At 39.5% G+C, this 24,724-nt stretch overlaps 1 protein-coding gene across 2 annotated transcripts in view; it reads right to left on the bottom strand.

Annotated features, from left to right (window-relative positions):
* Positions 1–2,115: 2,115 nt before the first annotated feature.
* The window catches only part of NFX1 (nuclear transcription factor, X-box binding 1), a 44,174-nt gene continuing 21,565 nt past the window's right edge, over positions 2,116–24,724 (bottom strand). Inside the window, exons 12-24 of one of the 2 annotated variants that reach the window (XM_063130222.1) lie at positions 23,121–23,203; positions 22,687–22,795; positions 21,218–21,337; positions 20,100–20,179; positions 17,120–17,350; positions 16,304–16,377; positions 15,359–15,460; positions 13,610–13,651; positions 11,286–11,384; positions 10,051–10,117; positions 9,578–9,723; positions 8,307–8,408; positions 2,116–4,934 (exon numbers count right to left, since the gene is read on the bottom strand). In XM_063130222.1, coding sequence (XP_062986292.1) covers positions 4,862–4,934; positions 8,307–8,408; positions 9,578–9,723; positions 10,051–10,117; positions 11,286–11,384; positions 13,610–13,651; positions 15,359–15,460; positions 16,304–16,377; positions 17,120–17,350; positions 20,100–20,179; positions 21,218–21,337; positions 22,687–22,795; positions 23,121–23,203 — 1,328 coding nt within the window. In that variant the 3' untranslated portion in view covers positions 2,116–4,861. Of the gene's footprint in view, positions 4,935–8,306; positions 8,409–9,577; positions 9,724–10,050; positions 10,118–11,285; positions 11,385–13,609; positions 13,652–15,358; positions 15,461–16,303; positions 16,378–17,119; positions 17,351–20,099; positions 20,180–21,217; positions 21,338–22,686; positions 22,796–23,120; positions 23,204–24,724 lie in introns of those variants that run through there. The other variant, XR_010025648.1, reaches the window with a different exon arrangement.

Genomic DNA, 24,724 nt, shown 5'->3' with positions numbered 1-24,724 from the left:
AAAGAATTTATGGGTGATCCAAAGGTTTTTTTTTTAAGGGAACCTGTGAGTGGGTGTGAGCTTTTCATGTGCTTGCAGTGAGAAGGGAGGGATGTGTGTGAGACAGTGAGTGTGTTTATGTGCATGGGTGAGAGAGAGATGAAGATGAATAGACCGGCCGAGAGAGGGAGAATTAAAAAGTTTGTTTTCTGCTGGCAGAGAAAACTGTGGATTTAAAGTAGTTTTTTGTGTTGGGGCTCATACCCTATTTCTGCTTTGTACTCAAGTCTCTTGAGCAAATTACTTTGTGGCTAGCCATGCCTCCATGGCAACTATTTTGTGATGATGCCCTGGACAGTTTCTCAAATTGCCAAGTATGCCCAAAGTCGACCCAAAAAGTTTGGAGACCAAACGAAAGGCTGTGTGATGTTCAGCTGCCTTAAATGTAAATATTTGTAAAGTGATTGTTTATATTATGCATAAAGTTCCAAGAAGTAAGTAGGCCTCAATGCACTTACGATTTGTATTTACAGGTCGAGTAAGTATAGAAGGGGAGTGAATGACTGAGTGCTGATTGGCTGGTGGGGGGGAGTGCTTGGATTGGCAGGCAATGTGAGAGTGGGAGGAGCTAGAGAAATATGTTCTGTGTATATATGTCGGTGCTGACAAGAGTTGAGGAGAAAAGGGATATATGAGGGAGTATGAGAAGGGAGAAAGAGTGTTGGATTGTAGAAAGTGAAGAGATTGAGAAGCAGATACTGGATAGGAAAGATTAGTGTGAGATATTGTGTTGAGAATAAAGATATTTGAGAATATAGTTAGAATTCTGTAGTGAAACCTGTTGAGAGAACTTACTGAAACCAATACACATTTAAACCTTGTAACCATTTACACTGCAACTGAGGAAACCATTAAGCTTGTTTACACACAATTATGTATGTTAATACAACTGGTGTGGTCTATGCAGGAGTGCCTGAGGAGAATACAGTTAATGGTGGCAGTGGAATAGGAAACTGAGGGCTGAGTTGCTGGGCTGTGGAGCTATAGGGCCTAAAAGAGTAAAGGTGAGATAAGAGCAGCAGCAGTAACCCTACACCCTTACAAGCGTCATCAGCACAGGGGGGATTGAGTGAAGTCCTGAGTGCGAGTGGTGTAGATAGTCCTGTCAAGTAGCCTGTGGGTGCGCAGGTGAAGGCAAGATGTCACAGGCTGCCATTCAGTTCTATGGGGGAAAATAAAGTACTGCACTGGGGGTGGGAAGACACTGTTATTTTAGAGGCAAAACCTGCCCACCATATGGCCTAACCTCCAGTAGCAAGAATCCGATGGGGCTATATCTGCCTGTACAGATCAGTGATATGGAGTTAAAAGTTTCCTACTACTGAATGATTAGGAGAATTGTCTACACATTGTTTTCTCCAAATAATATAATGAACATAACACAACCCAAGTTGGGCAACGGAAGTTAAATTTCAAGTAAAAAATCAATAAAGCTTTGAATTTATTTGACTACTTAAATCACACTAAGCACACTTCATTGAATCCCCCTTCCAACTATTTTAGTTCAACTATCTTGGGAAAAACTATTCAGATTAATTTAGGGTAAATTATTGAGATTTTTTGGAAAATCCGTATCACTAGCACAGAGTACAGAGATACAATATATAAATCTTCCCTCCACCTGAACTATACCCATCAGGATGTGCATTTTGTTTTGTATTAAAAACAAGCAGCATTTAATGCCACTTCTGGCAATAATTTTTTAAAGATAGTGGAAAGTAATCTCTTTAATTCATATAATTGGAGGTTGTTTTAAAACACTTACTCTTGAGCAAGTAATGACAGCCAGCATTTCACTATCAAGATTAGAATCATAGAATCGTAGAATACCAGAGTTGGAAGGGGCCTACAAGGCCATCGAGTCCAACCCCCTGCTCAATGCAGGAATCCACCCTAAAGCATCCCTGACAGATGTTTGTCCAGCTGCCTCTTGAAGGCCTCTAGTGTGGGAGAGCCCACAACCTCCCTAGGTAACTGATAAGAATGTCTCCATTTATCTCATGATTGACTTTCTGCAGCCTTTCAGCAGCCTCCCCTTTTGCTATGATCACACAAAGTAAATCTAAAGAACATCCATTTAAACTTTTGAACTTTATTACAGATTTATATTACAGGTTTATAAAGTAAGTTATTTATTACACCATTGAACTTGAAAGCAAGCAGGTCACGCGTGTGTATTTGAACATTCAACAAATAAGTTATTAAAAACCAATCATAAATCAATATTCTTTAACTTTCATCATGAAGTACATCATGAAAAATGGCATTAAGAATGGTTTCCATGGTGATTTTCACAATTTTATATTACACACAAATTGATGCACATAGAGCACTGAGTAATCCAAGCAGTTTGAGATATATGTAATTATTACTAAGTCTCTGTCCTGAAATTCCACCTCCACCTATACCAAATTGCCTTGTTCATAATTGCAAATTGTTCTCTTCTGCAAGATTTATTGCAAACAGCCATCTTTCTCTCAATTGTTACCAAAAATGCAAAAAACAAATTGTAAGTGAATGAAAATTGAAATTTCAAACAGCTGACAGTTCATCTCCATAAAAGACATATCAAGATTGTGCAAAACCAGCAAAGAGAAATACCAGTTTAATTCCTTAATGTTTACATGGCACTTTTCATCAAGCAACAGCAGAACCAATCACTTTAAAACTACAAACCACATAAATGAAAACCACTAAAGCATTAAAAATGAATAAATGTTTCTCCATTCATGAGACCTGAACAAGAGAGTTCACACACAAAAAGGTGTTCTTCCTAATTAGCACCACTTGCAGTAGAACCCATCAACTTATAAGGACATGAAAACCTTATCTAGAAAAGATGGATAGAAATGTGCATCTATTATTTGGTTGGATGAGCATAGATCCCACATCTACATGGGATCTGATGGATTCACTCTATACTGGCATGTATTTGTTGTCTTACCCGAACATACAGCTTCCTCCTTTGTGCATATGCCTGTAAGCCACTCAGGAAATATTTGTTGATAGGCAGCCATATAATCTAATAAAAATTGATGTCTATGTAAAGGGGGCATGAGAACTGTTTTGTGTGAGCAAAAGACATTACCACGCAGAAAACCAACTCTTGGGTTGCAGTAACAGTGGCACAGATTCACTTACATGTATAGAAAAGGGAATGGCTTCCCTCTTGGGTATATTTGGAAAAGGCACAAACGTGCGCAATGTTTAGACATTTTGATCATAAATCCAAGTATTTGTCTGTGGTCTATGAAATAAAATTCCCTATTCCCTCTGATACTAGGCTACATTGTCATGGGCTAGTTACAATAATGTGTACATGGACAGCAGGTAAACCACTCTTCAAAGTGTAGAATATTAGGTGTAAATCTATTACAGACCACTGTCATCCCACACCTCTGTGTACAGCACCTTTAAAATTCTTTTAGGATTGTAGATTTTTAACATAAAAAATCCCATTCGAGTCACTCCCAATTCAAGTCACCAAGAATTTACATTTGTGTGTATTCACAAGCCAGATATGGTACCCCAGTGTAAACACTGGCATTAATAGAATTGTGAATTTTAACATTAGAGGTTTCCCAAAAGAAGGTGAAACAGAGGATGGTATGTATATGCCTGCTTCATACAGCACGAAGGGTTCGAAGGAACAGGACAATGTTGGCAAAAAAAGGCCTTTATATTTCATTTCAAGGGCAACAGCCATATTCAGTGGCTCCCTGACCACAATTTCTTCTTGTACTATAAGAAGAACTGATGTTAAGTGCAGTTTATTTTTGACCGCTGCAAGCTAAGCATAATTCTATACACTATCCTAAGTAAAGGAGAAACTAACTTCCATAAAAAAAGGATCTATAGATTGACAAGCTGAAAATTCTCCTGAACATATGCATTCACCACGTGGAAATATCTGGGATTAGTTTAGAAACAAACTGTGAGTACGAACTCACTGCTGCTTCAGTTCTTATCGTTGACAAACTGTAACAGATTGAAACTGTTAAGGAATTATGTCTTGTAACACTTTATGATTTAAACATTGATTTTGATCATTTCATCTAGATCCATCATATAATCTGAACTCATTTACATTTCCCTAATAATAAATCAATTACATGTTTCTTTCAACTGAAAGTAATAACACCAGCACCTTTGAGGTATTCTTCCCTCATGTGATTGTGTGGAAAGATAGATGGCCCTGCCCCTGTGTCCTCACCGGGGTGGTGGTGGGTGGGGAGAAAGGTCTGAAGTGGAGAGCCTGCTCTACATATAAAATCAGGGTGCTAAATTATGAGGGGGCTGTGTGTGTAATGTACGCACCCTACGTCAATCGTAAGTGGCGAGTGCCTGAGAAGGGCCGTTGTTTCATCAAAAAGTGTATAATCCAGGTAAGAATGTGTTAGACCTCCCACATGTAAAAATTGTTTGCAGTTTTGAATTATATCAGAAGCTGGCTATGGACGCACGCATACAATTCTCACCACCTTCTATTCGCAAATATGCTCATCCACCCAAAATCATTTATACAGACTGGGTTTACACGATCACGGAAGGAAAATAAGATGTAGTGGCTAATTTTCCCTTCCCACACTGGGTGGTTTGCAAGCTGCCTAATTAGCACAATTACCCTCGCCAGATGCGGGTTGTCATGACGTGATAATGCAAACCCGCCCAGTTTTATCTCAACACATAGAATGTTGTTGTGTCATGAACAATTTATTTTCATCTGCAGTTTCCATGATGAACTTTCAGTACACCAATAGAATGTAATTTGGACACACCAGTAACTTCCACTTTCAAACAGCATAATTCCACATTCATCTCTTCAATCCTGTACATCAAAGTAGTCAATCACAGGCTCTTCTTTGAATCCTCTCTCAGAGTGGCTATTCCCATGCCTGAAAGTAACACAACAAAATGTTTAAAAGCGACTTATGAAGAAATAAAAGTGCAAAGGTTTTGGGTAAAAAGGGACATTTGGTCTTATCTAGGAATTCCTGTTCTTGGCAATGCAGGAGAAATCTTGACTTGTGCAATAGCACCTTCTCTTAGTCAACAGGCAGGATTACCTTGCAAATGACACTTAAGGAAGAGTTTCCTCTAAATTCCCAGACTGCAAATGACACTTAAGGGAGGGCTTCCTCTCAGTTTCCAGACTATGTCTGGAACTTAGAAAAGCCCCTGAATTTGAAGAACAATATCAAGATCTGTTACAACAGCTAAGAGAAGGAAAGCTATCAAAAGGATGTGTCAATTCCACAGAATTTGCTTTTCCTCTCCTCGTACTGCCACTGTGAACATGCATGTGTGCATTTTATGCATGGATGGGGTTGCTGGACCCCACCATCACTGAAAACATATTCTCTACTGAGACCAAAATTCTCTTACTGTACTGATGCTGGATACAGAGGGATTAACACCAAATTTCACTGAGACTACCTTCTGGAACCCTCTTCTTTCAAATGCTGCATCACCAAAAGAAAACAAGTCAATATTGTGTGTTTAATAGCTGTCTTACAAGCGGTAAGGGCTGGAAATCTGCTTCTACTTCATAAGAACATAAGAAGAGCTGTGCTGGAACAGACCAAAGTCTATCTAGTCCAGCACTCTCTTCACATAGTGGCCAACCAGCTGTTCACCAGGAACCCACAAGCAAGTCACAGGTGCAACAGGATTGGACAACTACTTATTTGAACAACTATGTATATTGGTTGCAGGTGTGGTCAAAACTCAAATTTGTACAGAATCTAACCAAGAATAAGGTAAGAATGCTGCAATAGGAGGAATTTACATCAATCATTTTAAATTTCTTTGAGGAGATCTACTTCCACTGGAAGTAAGCTGCCTACCCACCAATATTCATATAGCATACTGTCTGCCACAGAATCTCCTAGGACTTACAATTAAAGCCTCAAATTCCATCTTGAAGGCAACTTGAATATGTTTTGTCACATGAATTCCTGGGAATGACATCACTGCAAACCAAAATTATGGAAGTAGAACTCAGGGCACCCATTAGGGTACCAACGAAGTGAGTATTTAGCATTTATTTATTAAAACGTTTGTATTCCGCCCTATATCACTGGGATCTTACGGCGACGTACAGATAAAATCAGATCGATGTAAATCAATAAATATACGCAGCTCCATAACTCTGGGAGGCAGCATCTAGAATCTGGATGTCAATTTATGAACTGTTTAGCCACTTGCACCCTGGAATACCCATTCTGACTTAAGCCATTAAAAACGCAGTGAACAGGGCTGTTAGAGATAATTATCTCCTTGGGGAACAGCTACATCACAGCATTTGACCTACTATCCACCCACCACTCCCAATTCCTCAGCGAATTCTAAAATCTGATGACTTTGAGCAGGAGCTTTGGGGAAAGAGAAGCTTCTGACTCGTTCTTTCCACTGGGTCCTCTTCTGACAAGGCCCTATGTCAGAATGCATGCCAACTGTTAGGGATTGATCCATAAGTAAGGCAACATGATCTTTTATTTAGGCAAAATAATGAAATTGCAGCGCCTCAGCGTGGAGTGTTTGGATGGGATCTCAGGATCAATGATCTGAGAAGCTAAAGTGATCCAGCTGAGCAGTTAGAAAAGCAGTTGCAAGTGGATCTGTTCCTTTCTTTATGACCCTTGCTCTTAAGATGTGGAGCCTCCCCATTCTCTCAGTTCATTGAGAGAACTCTGAGGCTATGGATATTTTATCTTTTTAAGATACAAGATGCATTGCCCAGTTAAGAAGGACACAACTGTGTCCTCAGATAACACTGCTGTCATGGGGATGCTGCTAGTATCAGCTATACTTTCTACCTGGATTCTTCTCTAAGAGGTGAGAGGAGGCCCCTCTCCTTGTTGTCATTTGCATGTGACCCTGCTGGCAGGCCAAGAGGAAGTGCTATTGCATCAGTCAAGATTGTCCAACACTGGCAAACACCTACCTTAAGCTTGTTAATAAGTAGCTTACAGACATGCTTATTTATTTATCTAAGTTCTTCCACTGAAAAGTAAGAGTACCCTGTAGTTCAAAGGTACATATTGAACTTAGTACAATCCCATGCATCAGTTGTGCCCTCTTGATTATGTACTAAAATCTCTCCAAGCATATAAAGGAATAAATAGCTTTTTATCATGCATCTGGTAACTAGAGAAAAGCAAGCATAATTCAAAGCTAGCAAAACTGCAAATGAAGTTAAGTGAGTTCTACCTATTTAGCTCTCTATCAAACAGCAGAAGAGCTTCAAGCTACTATATTGCATTATGAAGGTAGCTACTAAAGGGTTTTGAGGCATAACCTTATGTACCAAAAAACGTGTTAAAGCATATAAAGTACAGTATATTATACTATGGTTGAGTAAGTTGGGAGAAACTAGCAAGATTTGCGGATAAACTTAAGCCAGAACTTTACAGGCTTCTGTTAAAACTTGTATAAGCATTAACCTCTACTGACAGACAAGCAGAAGACAATGTAAGTATTTCCTCCTGCTTTGAGAATCCACACTGCAACTTCCAGCAGTCCGGGGACCAATTCTGCCCCTGTCCCAGAACCCACTGGGGGCTACACCCCTGCCCCCCCCCCCCCGCCAAAGTTCACTGATGCGGCAGCATGGGCAGGAAAGAATGGGCAGTTTGATGCCGAAATCTCATGGTGTAGTGGCAAGAGAGCCTATTTAGTTTGTTTTTAAGCTAAATAGGCCCTCTTTGCAGCTGCTGTTGTGCCACCAAATGTTGGCTGCAAACCAGCATTATTTATTTTTTGTGGCAGATGCAGCAAATTCAGCAAAGGCAGAGACAGTGGGGGCTGCACAGAAGGGGAGTGGGTTCACATGTGGCCCTTTCCTGTCCTAAACACACATTTCAATAGTGTTTCCTGCATGCCTGAGAGTGCTTCCTTTATGCTCCTCCATATAGACTAGAGTCACAATACTACTGGGACCACGTAAGGATGGCGCTCCCCAGTGCCACACTCCCTTTCAAACGATTAGACTCTGGGCAATGCAAGGTATTTCTCGGTCAAGCAGAGGCACCCATTTGCCAAGCATGTTGTTTTTGAGCGATCTGGAAATAACATGGGTTACATCGTGACCGTTCTCTTGAGTAAGGGAATGCACTAGGGAGAAACATGTTTGCACAAGCAATATGATGGGCTGTGCTGTACTGCCAGCTATACAACTTGCACATGAGCGCATCCAGAATCAATCCAAGGGAAGCCTCTGGTGAAAATACACTAGATCAACACAAGTATCTGAAAATAGTACTTACTTATCTGTTTGTTTGTGGTGAGGAATAGGCGGTGGAGGCCTAGTCTGCCTCTCCTTGGTAAGTAACGATGTCAGAGTAACTGTTGGGCAAACTGACTTCCCTCTAGAAAAAGCAAGCCATAACATCAATGAGCTTGGTCTTAAGAAACCTATATGACTGCAACTAGACTGCACTTATCATTCCCTCACAGTCAGTCCTACCTATAAGAATAAAAAAAGGATGTGTAATTGCACCATCACACTAAAACTGTGAAATCCAAATACCAGAAACTTGGCATGCAAAGTAAAGGGACCTACGGTTGTGTATCTCAGGGTTATTTATTTTTAAAAACACATTAATTTCCATTAATTTAAATGTTTTTTTGTGTTGGAAGCCTGCAGTTCCAACTTCAGTCCCAAAAAAAGCTTTGCAGTCAATACAGCTTGAAACTGGGGGAGTAATCAGAGGGATGGAGTTACATGGCTGCCCCCTCTCCCCTGTTGTGGGGCAGCCCCCCACTCAGGGAAATGAGTGGACAGACTTCTCCCTCAAATGCTATAGGGTTGCACCATGTCAGGGGTGTGCCGAGTGTGCTAGCAAGTGTGACTTCACTCAGATGGGCCAGCCACAACATGTCCACCTCTGACAGCTGTTTAACTTTCCTTGAAGCCTTCACTGTATTGAATGAAGGACTATTCCGAATCATGTGAAGCTGGGTCCACTTGCTAGTTTTGAAATGTAGGTAAGGGGGAAAGCATTTTGTTAATATAGATCTCGTCACACAAGAAATTCACAGGTTAGGATATTTTTTTCATTTAATATCATCCATCATTTGGAAATACTAGTAAGCACTTCTGTCACACAGAGACATTCTTTGATGAACACGATAAAGTGCAATATTGAGACACAGAAACAAAGGTGCTATCAAGACAACAGACAAGCCTACAGAGTCCATAAACATTTGGGTTGGGGGAGGCTATGTAATGAACTCATAGTTCCTAGGGTGACTTACTTTATATGAAAATGTAGGTTGATGCCTACTATTACACTGTTCAAATATGTAAGAAACTATACGGACCGAATAACATTTCCAGCAACAGAAGTGTTCATAGGAATACATTCCTTTCAACACAAATTGTTACATTAAAATATCTGACACATAAACAATGTGTAAGATGTTCACACAGTGAAAATGTAAAAATTAAATGGGTTTAAATTATAGCAAATACAAACACTATTACATTTTAAGATGATTATTTTGCCACTTATAACAAGAAAATGGAACAACATACTTCACCGCACTGATAACAACATTGCGCTTTGGTTCGTTATCATAGCTCACACTCTCAATGCCATAAGCCTGAGCAAGCTCATGGATGATTCGGCGATGTTCTCTGTTCATGGGTGGGAAACAATGACTCTTCTTTGTATGCTTGCTCTGGATTAGGGAGAGATGTTACTTTTATGAAGGTTAAAGAAGACTGAAAACATAGCCCTTAGATTCCTTTGTGTATGAATCTACCTGGCAATGTAGGTAGGACTAGACAATTATCATCTGTGAATACGTGTCACTTCTTTGGATCACAACTCTTAACAATAAAAAATATTTGATACTGAAGTTCATGTAAGATTTATATACTTTTGTTAAGCCTCTTCCCCTTAGTTAAAATCTTACAGAAACCAATTTAATTTCTGAACATCTGAAAGGCATGCACTTCTCTCAAAATTAGTATCTTGGAGTAAATAGATTTCCCCCATTACTAACCTTATTGACTGCTTCTATGAGAGCTTTCATTTCTTTCTCAATTTCACTGACAAACTTTAAATCTTTTCTGCAATAACGAAGAATTACATAATTAACTACAAAAACAAGAGACAAGATCAATTGTTTACAGCATTTGAAACATACTAATAAGGATTTCCCCAGCATAATTCGAACAGGGTATCTTTCACTGTTAGGTACCATTTCATCATGGCTTATTCCAGAGCCATGATATTACCACAGTTTTTCCAGTCTGATTTTAAACATGTTTTTTTCGCTGTGGAAGTAATTATTATGCTAGAATGCAATATTCACTGTAGTTTCAGATTTCAATACAATATGTTTCATGCAATTTCTCTTTGAAGATGGAAAGCATTATGAAAGCCTAAGAGAGCATGCAAGTACACACAAAAAATAAAATAATTCCTTTCTGTGTTTTATGGCTGTTAATATTAGGATCAGCACAGTTCAGCATTTGAGGAAGCAGCATAATCTTTGTGCTGAAGATTCCTTCTGTCTTAACTCTGCGGGTGTGTGCATGTCAGAGCATGTATGTGTTTGGGATGGCTGGTACTGTAAATATAGTGACATAGAGTCTTGGTGACACCTTAAAAGCTAACAAATTTATTCTGGCAAAACCTTTCATGTACATTGCCCACTTCACAAAAGCTTAATGCCAGAATACATTTGTTTGGCTTTGTTTGTGCCACAAGACTTTGCTAGTTTTGCTGCAACAGACTAACGGCTATCCTTCTGGAAATTATGGGGAAGCATTCAAAAGCCTCATCAGTTCCCTTTGTTTTAGCAAGTTATGTCACTGATGAGGATGATGACAGGAACAAGCAGCAAGTACATTTCCCCATGACTAAGGGCAAAGCTACCTGTGATAGAAGCAGATCTGTGTCTTCAAGTATGTGTCTGTATCAATCACAAATAAAGCATTGGGTACAACTAAAGGCACAAAAGGAGCATGTGAGCAGGAGGTTCTGAACCTTCACTCCTCGTGCTCAGTCTATCTCACCAAGGTCCTTCTTCCACCAAGCCAGATTCAGATACTGGAAGTGAGCTGGTTGGGAGAAAAGCAGCTACAGAAGAGAAACCGCAGATAGTGTCCCACTGATGCTTAAAATCAAGCCCCTGTGTGCACTTTCCATGAGATAGGACACACCTGCTTTTCACAATGCTGGTCTGCTGCCATCACATGTAATTTGACCCTACTAAATCTCAATGATACATACCTTCCATCTTCTTTCAAGATATCACTGTACTTGGGTGCAGAGGCACGAGCATTAAAAGGATCAGAATTGTCGTCGATATGAAGAGCCTCAGCAAACCGCCTAATTATTGAATATTAATATATATATATATATATTATCCAAAAACTTGACTATCATCATATCCCATGGCAACATTCAAATAATTCCCAGAATTTTATATGCTGTAAAAGACTACCCCACCCCCAGCATCTCTGTGATCTTTCCACACACTCTTCCTTGTATAGCAATTACACTACTGAATCTAGTTCTGGGCTGTTTTGCATGATCTGGGATACCTGACATGATTTCAGTAATTATTGATTCAAGCTTATGCCAAATACATGCCCCTCATTTACACAAGCAGCGGATTCCTCTGCTGCTGTCAGATCACTTCCTGTTGCTGTTTAGACTGACAGAGCACTCCCCTGTGCAGCCTACCCCCAGAGGTTGAGGCAATCTGATGGCCCTTGGTAAGCTTTCTGTTGGCATGCGTGTTGCTCCTGCTCGTCTGTAGAATGACTCAAGTGGTTGACATAATTGCTCCTAAGCACCCTCTCCTGCCAGGCAGAGCCTGATCAAGTCCTTGGTTTTCTAGAGTGCTAAAAGCTAGGAAGCAGGGAAGAGATTTGAATGCAAGAGATAGAAACCTCACTAAGAGTTTGACTGAACACAGGTAAGAGCTCTTTATTGTGCCTACACTGTTGCAAAGATGATGGGGGGAAAGAATTACTTTTCTGCCACCACTGCATCCCAATGGAGCTTTTCTGAGTGGTTTAGGGCCTTCTCACACATGGCCCAGCAAAGAGCCCTGGAGGTACACAGTGTTATATTTGCAAAACACTATTGAAGATAAATTGTTCATGTTTGCCATGATTCTAATGCCTCTATTGTGACAGATCAATCTGTGGATGTATCCAATTATCTGTCTATTACTGTTTTACTGGATACATTTCAGTAGCTGGAGTCTGAGTATGTAGAAAAGGTATGACCTGCTATCTATGCGCTCAAACCTTGCTCCCCTTGGATTATAATACTGATGCAGAAGGTGGCAAATGCCTCTCAGTGAGAGAGAGAGCGAGCAGTGCCACTTCAGGACAGAGCTAGTCTGGCAACACTTTTTCATGTGGTGGTAACCCTCCAGGATAAGTTATAATAACGCTTTGTACACATGACCACCCAGAAACTGCAGATAGTTCAAAATGCAGCTGCAAAGCTGGTAAATGGGACTTCTTTCCATTTCCAGGCACAATTCAAAGTGCTGGTGCTTATTTATTTTTTTATTACATTTTTATACCACCCAATAGCCGAAGCTCCCTGGGCGGTTCACAAAAATGCAAAGACCTGCACCACTTGGGACAAGAATACCTGATAGCTAACCCACCTTATCAACCTGCCTACAGAAATTATATCATGTTTGGAGGTCTTCTTCTTGTTGCCTCTGCCAACTGAAGTAGGGGAACTGGCAACTAGGGAGATGGCCTTCTTAGTGGTGGGGCCCTGGCTACTGAATGCTCTCAGGATAATAATCTACTTTATTATCTGTCAAGAAATACTTTTGTAAGCCGCCGTGAGAGCCTTTTTTGGCTGAATGGCGGCATAAAAATCCATAAATAAATAAATAAAATAAATAAATAAAAAATGTATCTTTTTGGTGCCTGGTAAAGATCTATCCCACAGGCTTTTAAACATTTTAATTCCTGGTGACTGGTTTTATGGTGCTTTTATCTTTGTTCTTATTTGTTCTTAGATTTCTGTTACACACTTCATTTTTTTGTTTAGTTGTAAAACGTTTGTAAATGACCCTGCAAAAAATTATTTAAGGGTCAGATAAAAGACTGTTTAATTTAATATAAATTAATTCCAGCATGTTCTGGTCACCTACGCTTACTTCAGCATTGTATTTAAACACTCGCCTGGTAACCGAGGGCCAAAAGGAATTGCACACAAGCAAATGCATGGAATTCCAGGCAGATGAGTGAATGGACTAGTGGAGGCAGGACGGAGTTGTCTATCCCTTCCTCTGCACTCAGCACAGAAACCAAGAGGGCTGCAAGAGGAAGGAAGCTCCCGGCTCTCCCAGTATAGAAACGCAGTGAACTATTGCAGGAAGGACTGAGCTCTCTCACCCCACTGAAGGCTAGTAACTTCTTCTTTTTTTCTTTCTTTTTTGTAGGCTAGTAACTATTGTGAGCATATTTACAAGGCTGTCTTACTACTCTTACATAATCTATTTCTGTATATTTTTATACAATCTAGAACAGAGCTGATTTATTAGTCCTATTAAAATAAATGATACAATTGCCTACCTGTTTCTTTCAAGAGCCAAACATTCTTCATCGCACTGCAGCCTAGATGAACAAGACACAGTACTAAAGTGATATTTACTTGAAAACATGATGACACCCATATACCAGTAATTACTTTTTCAACAGAATAGGACTTATGTTTGCCACGGCTTATCATCAACTTGGCATGTCACAGAGAAACTGTAAGTGATAGTATTTTGTATTATTTGGACACGTTTAATTGGAACAATTTTATGTAGAGCTTCCGAGGAACATAGGAAGCTGCTACCGAGTCAGGAATGAACAAATGCTAAAACAGCACACCTGCACAAAAACTGATTACAGCCAAGACAGTGGGGTAAAAGGACTTACTATAATGTGTGAGCACGAAAGAAATTATAACAGGATATAATTTCTTTCATGCTTACAAATTATATTAAGTCCTTTTATTTGTTTATTTATTTATTTATTACATTTATATACCACCCCACAGCCGAAGCTCTCTGGGCGGTTTACAACAATTAAAAATGGTAAACATTAAAAATACAAAATTTAAAAACCATCAAAACCATCAAAAACAGTATAAAAACAGTATCCATTTAAAAACAACAATTCTGGGGTCCATTAAAAACAAACTTAACGTTGTTAAATGCTGTTAAAATGCCTGGGAGAAGAGAAACGTCTTGACCTGGCGCCGAAAAGATAACAATGTTGGCGCCAGGCGAGCCTCATCAGGGAGATCATTCCACAGTCGGGGGGCAACCACCGAAAAGGCCCTCTCCCTTGTTGCCATCCACCGAGCTTCCCTCGGAGTAGGCACTCGGAGGAGGACCTTAGATGTTGAGCGCAGTGTACGGGTAGGTTCATGTCGGGAGAGGCGTTCCATCAGGTATTGCGGTCCCAAGCCATGTAGGGCTTTATAGGTTAAGACCAGCACCTTGAATTGGGCTCGGAAACATATAGGCAGCCAATGCAAGTGGGCCAGAATCGGTGTTATATGCTCAAACCTCCCTGTTCCAGCTATCAATCTGGCCGCCGCATTTTGCACAAGCTGCAGCTTCCGGACTGTCTTCAAAGGCTGCCCCATGTCTTGGCTTTTGCCCCACTGTCTTGGCTATAATCAGTTTTTGTGCAGTTGTGTGCTGTTTAGCATTTGTTCTTGCTTGCTTATTGCAACTGCTGCCTCTTTCTTGTGCTTATACTGAGTCAGACCACTGGCCCATCTAACCCAGTATTGCTGACACTGACTTTGCTCTCCAGGGTGTCAGGCAGGAATTTTTCTAGCTCTACCTGGAGATGCTGAGGATTGAACCTGAGACCTTTTGCATGCAAAACATGTGCTCTACCACTGAGCCATGGCCCCTTCCTTTCTCTCTTACTATCCATAGGAAATTATGGAAAGTTCATGAGCATTCAGCCACTGGTATGATCAAGCGGTGGCAATAGATTAGAGAACAACTCCTGTATCACAAAATAAGTTCTAGTGGCAAGCCCACAAGCCAAAATAACTACCAATGGGCAAGCCTAGGTTTATTATTATTTTTTATTAAATTCATACCCAGTCTTTCCGCAACAAATACCAGTCAAGGTGGCTAACGCTAAAATATAAGATAAAATATAAGACTAAACTCCATCAAACAGCTAAAAAATCAAAAGCCTGCCTAAAGAAAAGCAATTTGGCTGCTGGCGGATGGATGATAAAAGGCTTTAAAAAGTCACGATCAGTACTAAATAGATTATATTTAAGCATTACTTTCAAGGTGTAATTACCTGGTTTGCTTCATTTCCTTTTTGGTAATCAATCTGCTGATCTCTACTGAATCTCCAAGCTGTGGATCTGTTAACTTAGAAGCTATAGAAATAGCAGCTATTCTGGAAGAGAATAATACCTTATGATATGTGTTAAGATGTTTAAATGGTGTTACAAAAAAAAATACTGGGTGTTTCAGGGAAACTAATGAGGAGGGCAGTTGCTGAATACACAAGCTTAACAAAAGGGTCATTAGCCTCAGAAATCTTTGCAATTCTGGAATAAGATACTCTCTTCTATCAATGAGACTTGATAAATAAATGACACCTCACCATAGGAGATTCCACCCATAATTGCCCCAAATCCTGTATTTCAGCCCTTGACATTAATTCTGCCATCTGAAAGTCTTAAAGTAGCATTCATTAAGACAATTTCTTATGATTAACAGGGCTTCTACTAAAATGCCAACTGATTTCCTAACAAGATTTATTAAAAGTGATTTTATTTTAAGCATACTAAAAGTTTTAAGAATCTTTCACTCAGAATCTAGTTGGGAAGAAATTTTATTATAACCACTTTTATTTTTAGCAAATCATTCATGCACTTGCTGCTACGCTAATACACAATCTGTAAAGGTGTGAATGAGAAATATTGTGGAGGTGGGCTTCAGCTAAATCAAACTTAGAAATATTATGTAATTGTGATTAATATAACAAGTCTAAAACATTAACAAGTACAGAGCCAAAACAATTATTTCCATAGGAAACTTCCAGGTTGCTATAGTAAGGAGGAGTAGGAGTAGGAATACTAACACGTGCAAACAGCAAGGAAACACAATTCAATGCCAGTATGAAAGAGCAAGGGAACAAAATTAGTTGAGGCGGAATAGTATTTTCCAGGACAGCTGGAACAAATTGCTACCATGTTAATAAATTTTAGAGGCAGAAATCATAGCCTAAACATACCTATGATAAGTGCTTGATGCTTCTGAACAAATCATAGTCTCCTTTCTTCTTCCACATTCACACTGAAGTTCAACCTGTTTATGTCACAAAAACAATAATTAAGAAGTTCCCCTTAACATGGCAGCAATGTAGCATTTTAATTTTTTTACCGTCTTAAAGCAACAACAGTTAAGAACTCTTTTATTCCCTCAAATGAAATTGATTCCTTTGACATTTTTAAGAAAGTTATCAAGTTGAAAGTCAAACTACTATAAGCCAATCAAATGACCTGCCAAACTTTTTGCTATGCTGACTGAAAGAGCATTAAAGTCTTATCTACTGTGATGCACTATGTATTTTATTAATTATGCCTTGAGAAAAACTGGATGTGGTGCATGTCTATGGGAGAAATGGCCAAGGTGCTGTGGTTCTCCACTCTCACCTACCCGCCAAAAAAGTACACTTTAAAGCCTACGATCAATCTTCTACAACGCAATATACTCAACTGAATTGATTAAAAAAGCAGGAGAGGGGAGGAGAATTAAACAAGATTTGGACTAATCTTTCAGTGGCTTTTTGAGAAAATAAGGCAATGGACAGTGAAGCTTTGATTCTTGGATTTAAGTATGTGGAACCTGTATAAACACATGTGGCAAAATCAGCTTAAACCAAAGATTGTAGCTTTTACATTCTGTAGACTGGAGCCACAAGAGAAGCTTAAAGTTTGAGCAAAACTTTCTATGCAATCAGGCAAAATGACATGAAATTTAAACTAAGGCTTAAAAGAGATACATGATTATTGGCTGAAACCTGCAGGAGATTTTTGACGCCACCTACCTTTGAATTGCAAGATGTTGTAGGACAGGGTAAAGATGGATGGCATGGAGACGTACATGGATGATTACAGTGAAGTCTAAGAATAGTACATGGCTGCCTGCACTCTTCATCTATGAGGCATTCCCCCTTGTGGCAGATCCTTTTACATTTGTGCATTCCACATTTTAACATTCGATCACAGGGAAGACCACAGGAGATATCAGTGAGGTAACAGGGAATATTGTTCCGCAACTAAGCCAGGAAAGAAAAAACAGAGATGGATATTGGATAAACTTGTAAGGAATTACTTAAAATGCCTATTACTGATTGGATATTTAAAATCGGATATACCATCTCCACAGGATCAATTCAAGAGGTCCATCTCACATTGTGGAGTGACATTTTGGTAGTTAAAAAACAAGGCACCTGTGTTGCAATGAGATATGTGACAAACCCATTCACAAAGCATAGATCCGCACAGATCTTCACTGAGGTTGCTGTTAGAAGTTAACTCAGGGTGAAAACTGTAGAATTACTTGCACTATCTATTAGTTCCATTTTAGACAGACAAATCCAATTTAGAGCTCCTTGAACCATATACTTTCGCTAAAGAATGATTTTATAAGTGAATCTCTGGGTAAGGGCAATTTCATTCATCACTAATTGTGACTGTGACTGATTCTCCAGAAGCAAGAGATTTTAAGAAATATAAACAGACTTTGTGGTGCATTCATTTGTTTGCCTATTCCGCTTTTTTGTCTTAACTGAGCTGAAAGCCTTCCAGTTCTGGTCACAAATTTGCCATATACACAGCTAAAATATAAAATATGATACAAATATTTGAAAGAATAAAAAGCAATCTGATACAAAATAAACAGCACGGGAATCAATAAAACAGCTCTAAAACCCTAAAACTAGGTCTCTAAAACGCCTGGGAGAAAGGAAAGTTTTTTTCCTGGCATCAGAAACATAACAACATAAGCCCCAGGCAAACCTCTTCAGGGAGGTAGTCCATAAGTAGGGTACCACAATTGAAAAGGCCCTTTCTCCTGTAGTCCCCTGCTTAGCTTTCTTTGGCAAGGGCACCCAGAGGAGGCTTCCAAAGATGACTGAGGGGTCCGCACAGGTCGTTCCTTTTGTCCAAGCATTTAGGGCTTTAAAGATTAACACCAACACTTTGAAATGGGCTCAGAAATGGCCTGGAAGCCAACGCAGCTAATGAAGCACTGGCATCTCATGTTCATGTCAGGCAGTCCTAGTTAGTAAACAAGCAGCTCTGTTTTGAACTAAGTGAAGTTTCTGAACCATCTTCAAAGGTAGTCCCGGGTAATTACTAGAATGTGGATAACTGTTGCCAAGCTATCTCTGTCCAGAAAGGGATGCAGCTGTATATCAACCTAATCTGGCAAAAGGGGCTCCTGGTCACTGAGGCCACCTGGGCCTCAAGTGACAAGGATTGATCCAGGAGCACCCATAAGCTGCATGCCTCATCTTTCAAGGGGAGTGCAATCCTTTCCAGGACAGGTTGGACACCATTCAACTGGGCAGACAAACCAGCTGCTAACAGTACCTCCATCTTGTCTGGATTGAGCCTCAGTTTGTTGCCCCTCATCCAGTCCATTACCCAGCTCAGGCACCGATTCAGGACATTCACTGCCTCACCTGGGTTAGATGAAAAGGAGAGGTAGAGCTGGATGTCATCGGCATATTGATGGCACTTCAGTCCACATCCCCCGATAATCTCCCCCAGTGGTTTCATGTAGATGTTAAATAGCATGGGGAATAAAACTGAGTCCTGTGGAAGCTCTTGACATAATTGCCACGGAACAGAGCAGTAGTACCCCAGCACAAAGTTCTGGAAGGAACCATCCAAGTAGGAATAGAACCACTGTAAACAGTGTCTCCAGCTCCCAACCCAGTACCATGGTTGATGGTACTGAAAGCTGCTGAGAGATCCAAGAGAACTAGCAGGATCACACTCATCCTGTCTCTCTCGGCAAAGGTCATCCCATAGGGCAACCAAGGCAGTTTTTGTCCCAAACTCGGCCTAAAGCTGGACTGAAAACGATCTAGAAAAATAAGCTTCATCCAAAAATGCCTGGAGTTGATCAGCAATGACATGCTGAAGCATCTTGCCCAAGAAGGGGATGTCCACTTCTGGGTCCAGTTCAGGTTAACTTCTCTGAAGGAGGAATTTACAACCTCCTAGACCCAACCCGCCATCCCTTCCTTATTAGATGTAGCAAGCAAAGATGGGCAACGGTCAAACACACAAGTGATTGGTCACACTCTTCTAAGCACTTTGTCTGCATCCTCATGTCTCAACAACCAAAATTTATTCAATACAACTAGACTGCACAGTGCTCTGGATATTTCTGTTAATGGAACTACACCAATGAAGGAGTCCAGGTCATGCCAGATATGAATAACTTCATCTTCAAAGTGTTGTGTGAATTTATCAGAATTGAGGGTGTGACGGATTCCATATGACTAATGTTGGTGGAATGCTTAGGATCCTTATAGAAATCCTGAATAACAGCCAGGTATTAAAGCATTCCTTCCACTATATGAAATGAAAGAAATGAAACACCATTCTCTGTGTTTGCTGAAAGTGAAATAAAAATTAATCAGTGTTAACTTTTGCTTTCACTTGCAATCTGAGATGGGGGGAAATTAGCTTTGGTTTTGATTTGGCTTGCACAGACCATTACATGAATTCATAACCTGATCTTTGGTTTGGATTATCATTATGTGCATCTGTGGTTTTATTTTGTCCTGTTTACAAATCAATAAAACTTATAAAACATTTTGCACAATCTCTAGGTATATTCACCTAAAAAACAATAATTACAACTTTGAAACTGCCAGAATTGCCTAATATTGTATCAGTATCCATTCATTGTTACTAAACAATTTTAAGAAACAATTAATTTCTAGAAATTGACCATTTTTAGCCCTGGCTCTAATTTATCTCACAAGATCAAAATGTGAACACACTTACTTCATGCCTTCCCATACACCATTTCTGAACGAGGTATGTACATGGTGGACACTTCTCCTCACTATGACAGGAATGATATACTGCGACCACAGAATAAGGAGAAGAGGTTTAAATAATGGAGGAAAATGAAAACAGTAACTTGTCATACTGGATTCTCAGTCTTGAAAGCTTAGGAGAAGAGCTCTAGATTAGCTCTTATATTAGATACTGAACCTCTACACCAAACATTGCAAACTGTCACACTTTTGGGGGGGGCAGTGTGTGTTCTCTCTACATGGTACATCACACCATGAGAAGACAGCAGATCAGATGAACTCAATCTGTACTATAAATCATCTCCCCAAAACTACATCATTTCATGCTAATTGGAAAAAAATAATGACAATTCGCAAGCCTATGGCTCTTAGACAGCATGGGGAGGGTGACCATTGGATAGTTCAGATTCCAAGTCCTCTAACCTTGGACCAAGGAGTCTGAACTCTCTTCCCCCTCACATCTGGCATGGAATGAACAAAACTGCTTGACTCTCTGAGGTCACAAAAGCAAACTTGGAGGGGAGGGGACTGGGGAGGCCAGCTTACGAAGTATCCTCCGGCTTCTCCAGACTCTTTCCCTCCTGCTGGGCAGAGCCCCAGCTAGACAGGCAAAAATGCCTGTCTAGCAAAAATACGGCATGGGAGAAGCAAGAGGCAAAGAACACCTCTTAGCTCTCCCACTCCGCATAGAATATCCTACGAGTTTGGAGGCTAATGGGCATTCTAATAGGAATGTGCCCTTATTCTACTAACAAATTAGATATTTTATTCAACTCTTTTATCTCAAATTACATAAAAATGCCTAATTGAATGCCTAATTTTTAATATTTCATGTTATAACATAATGTCTCACAAAATATTATTAACGGTAAAGATGCTTTGAATGCCCCGATGCCTTACTTTATTACAACAAAAGTGTCATAGAATTTATAAATTAATGGATTCCAAGAATCAAATTCAAAAGTTGTATCTGCTTTTGCTTATTCCTTACACCATACATTTGAAAATGTTCCTCATTTGTTTCAAAATTCTGCTTTAAAATGTACTATTTTAAAACAAATATAGTTTAGATGTAGGTCTTACCTGGATGATCACATTCATGAGGTCTGGTACATGAATTTTTACATTCTGGTGGCCGAGTACCACAGGGGATTGGGGGATAAATCACTGATTCACCACAGTAACAAGTTAATTCCTCAAAACCTGAATAAACCAAAACCAAAATAAGTTAGTCCTTTAATCATTCTTAACAATTAACAGCTTTCTAAGACATGCTGCTAAGTTAAAGGTCAAAGTAAAATGTAGGAAGAAAAGTAAAGATAGCAATATAAAGGCCAGACATTTTTTAAGAAACAAAAATAAGGCAGACAGATGATAAATGAAGCAGAAGCTTCAGAAAGAGAATAGGAAAAAGGAAGATGCATTATGTAAAGAGAATACGTAAAACCGTGGTAGAAAATTTGTTAAGGATACCACTGAACATCCAGGACTTAAGGCATTGCACAAATAAAACGAGGAAGGCATTGAGGGTCTTGTTCAATTGTTATACAAAGCTATAACTACAGAAAAATAAAGAATCAAAAAACTGAGAACAATGGAGGTCTCTTGGGTAATAGTTTGCCACTGGCTTTAATAAAAAATGCCACGTGTGCAAAAGGAGAACAGAATTAAAATACCATTCCCTCCTTCTGCACAAATGTGGTAAGTAGCCTCAAATCATGAAAATAAAGTATGAAATAAAGTAGAGAATTATTATTATTATTATTATTAATTACATTTTTATACCACTCAATAGCCAAAGCTCTCTGGGCGGTTCACAATAATTAAAACCATGAAGAGCATAAAAACAACCAACTATTTAAAAACACAAATACAAAATTCAATATAAAAAGCACAACCAGGCTAAAACCACACAGCAAAAATTGATATAGGTCAAAATATGGAATTAAAACAGCAAAGTTTAGAATAGAATATGGATCTTTTCAGGGTCATACACACCTGTTCTCCTTCTTTTATAAATCATCCAACACCCAGCATGCCAAATTCAGGACTGAAAACAAGTTGAAATGGACACAGATACCTCTGTATAATCCAAAAGTGCCTGGAGTTGCACAGCAACCACCCATTTGAGTATCATGCCCCCAAAAGGTACACTTGCACCCAGCCAATTGCTGTTACAGTCTCTTGGGTCCAGGGAGAGCTCCTTCAAAAATGGCTTTACGTACTTACATACACATAACTCTGTGCACAACTGTAGTCTTAACAGAGTATTTGGGGAGACAGGGCAAATTTAGGTGAATCAATCTTATATTGTCCAAAAAGACTGACATCCAATTAGAAAACTAACCAAATAGAACATATGTCTGCAGATAATGGGCACTTATCTAGAAACAAATAGCTGCAACTTAAGCCAAATGCTATGGGACTGAGTCACAACTAACCTTTGCTGGATTGTGCCCAAACTATTTAAATATCAAAGGGATGGAATTTTAAACAAAGTAATGATTATGAATTTGAAAACTAAAGAGCAAACAATTGTAATGTACACTCACTGGTCTGCCAACACTTCTGACAGTTGCCACGGTGACAAGGTTCTTCGCATCTATGAATATCACAATTGAGTTTGCGTCCGCAAATCAAAGAGCACCTGTGTTCCTTATCCTAGAGCGGGGGAAGGAAATACCAAGTAACAAAAAAAATTGCTATCCATAGATACGCTAAAACACTCTTGAATCAAAACTAGTTTCCCCAATACCAAATGATATGATAGTGAAAGGATGTCTTACTGGAAACATTTCATTTATTTTATTAAGAGATTTCTGTTCAAATCAAATTTTCCAGGACATATAAATGAAATAAAATCAAATAAGAACTCAACAATGTAAAAACTGACAATAAACAATTTCATTAAGAATTATCAATTATTTCATTTTTAAAGGCCTAGCACCTTTTAAGAAGTCCTTGTATCACGTATTCATGAACTTACCACGCAACAGATTTCATTACACTTGTGTCTTCCACATGACAGTTTCTTGTTACATCGCTTTTCACACAAGAATGCAACGTCTACTACAAAGCAAACATATATATATAAATATATTTAAATTATTGTTACACATAGACAATTAACACACCTATTCTAGGCTGTATCTAATTGTATCCAATTCTTTTAGTCATTGCAAGACCTATATAAGGGATGTATTCAAAATATGCAGAAAAAAAACTACACTGACAGCTTAATGTAATGTAATATAATATACCAGATGCCTTTGCATTTAAGATAAAATAGTTATATATTCAACATTTATTTCTCATTTGAAATGTAAGATGTATAACTTTCACTTATTTAATGTATCACAAATTTAAGAATTCCACATGAAAGAAACAGTAAAACGGGTTATCAGTTGTGAGCAATCCTTGGGGAATATCTGTGTACTTCATACATATGCAATAATACTGTTTATCAACTTCCATGAAAATTTCTGAAAGTGTAACCTTAATGTTCACAGCATTGGCTATGATCAGCACAACTCTGAAAGTAAAGGTGACTCCTTCTCTGCCAATAGTTTTAGTAACTGAAAGTTTCAGCTGAGTGCACAGAACTGACATTGTGAATTGCAACCACAATGTTTAAATGTGAAGGGAGGAAGGGGGCGGCTAAACTCCCAGCAGTGGTAGGCAGGGTCAAAAGCTTGCTAGGACTGAAAATCAACTCAGCAAGGCAGGCTGCTACCAACCCTTACATCCAACTTGCCAAACGTTTGTTGCCTTTATCAACTGATTACTGCTGCTGTCTGAATTGGGCATCACAAATCCTCAGGGCACATCCTTTGCTCTGGCCAGCAGCACTCTAGTAGCTCCCAAATCCATAGGCCAGTCAGCAACATCTCCTGGAGCATGAGCAAGCTCACCCCCTCTCCCAGCTCCTGAAGAAGCAGCTCAATAGTGGTTAATTCAGTAGCTGTTGCTACACTGGCATGGGCTGTGTAGATAAAATCAACCCCAAGCATTTAGTCTTGAGCCAAATTCGACCTAGCCTGAGTTTTTCATGGCTAGCAAAATAACAAACCCTTATAGCTCAGTTTCCAAAGCCTTTCACACTACTGTTACAAGAGAGGACCTTAACCAAAATATTTGCAATTTCAGATCAGCCTTAGGGCTCATCTACACCAAGCAGGATATTCCACCATAAATGTGGTATATAAAAAGCAGGAGCCACACTACTGCTTCCTAGCACTATTGAAGTGCAGGAGCTACACTACTGCTTTATAGTGGTACTGAAGTGCTCTGACAACTGTTGGGGCCCATGACACATCTACACCAAGCAGGATATTGCACTATCAATGCCATACCGCTTTCATAGTGGAATATCCTGCTTGGTGTAGATGAGCCCTTAGTATCTTAGCCCACCACTGCCACCATGTGAAGGGAGAAAGGAAGGAACCCTAAATCCAGCAGTGATAGACAGGGCAAAAAGGTTGCTGGGCTTGAACACCATCCCAGCAAGGTAGACTGCTATCACCTCTTACATCCAACTCCGCTTGAGCCACAGGGCTCTCAGACCTTATAAAACACCCTAAGGCTTATGAA

Source organism: Elgaria multicarinata, chromosome 7 (assembly GCF_023053635.1).
Source record: "Elgaria multicarinata webbii isolate HBS135686 ecotype San Diego chromosome 7, rElgMul1.1.pri, whole genome shotgun sequence".
Lineage (NCBI taxonomy): Eukaryota > Metazoa > Chordata > Lepidosauria > Squamata > Anguidae > Elgaria > Elgaria multicarinata.
This window is presented reverse-complemented; position numbering and strand designations above follow the sequence as displayed.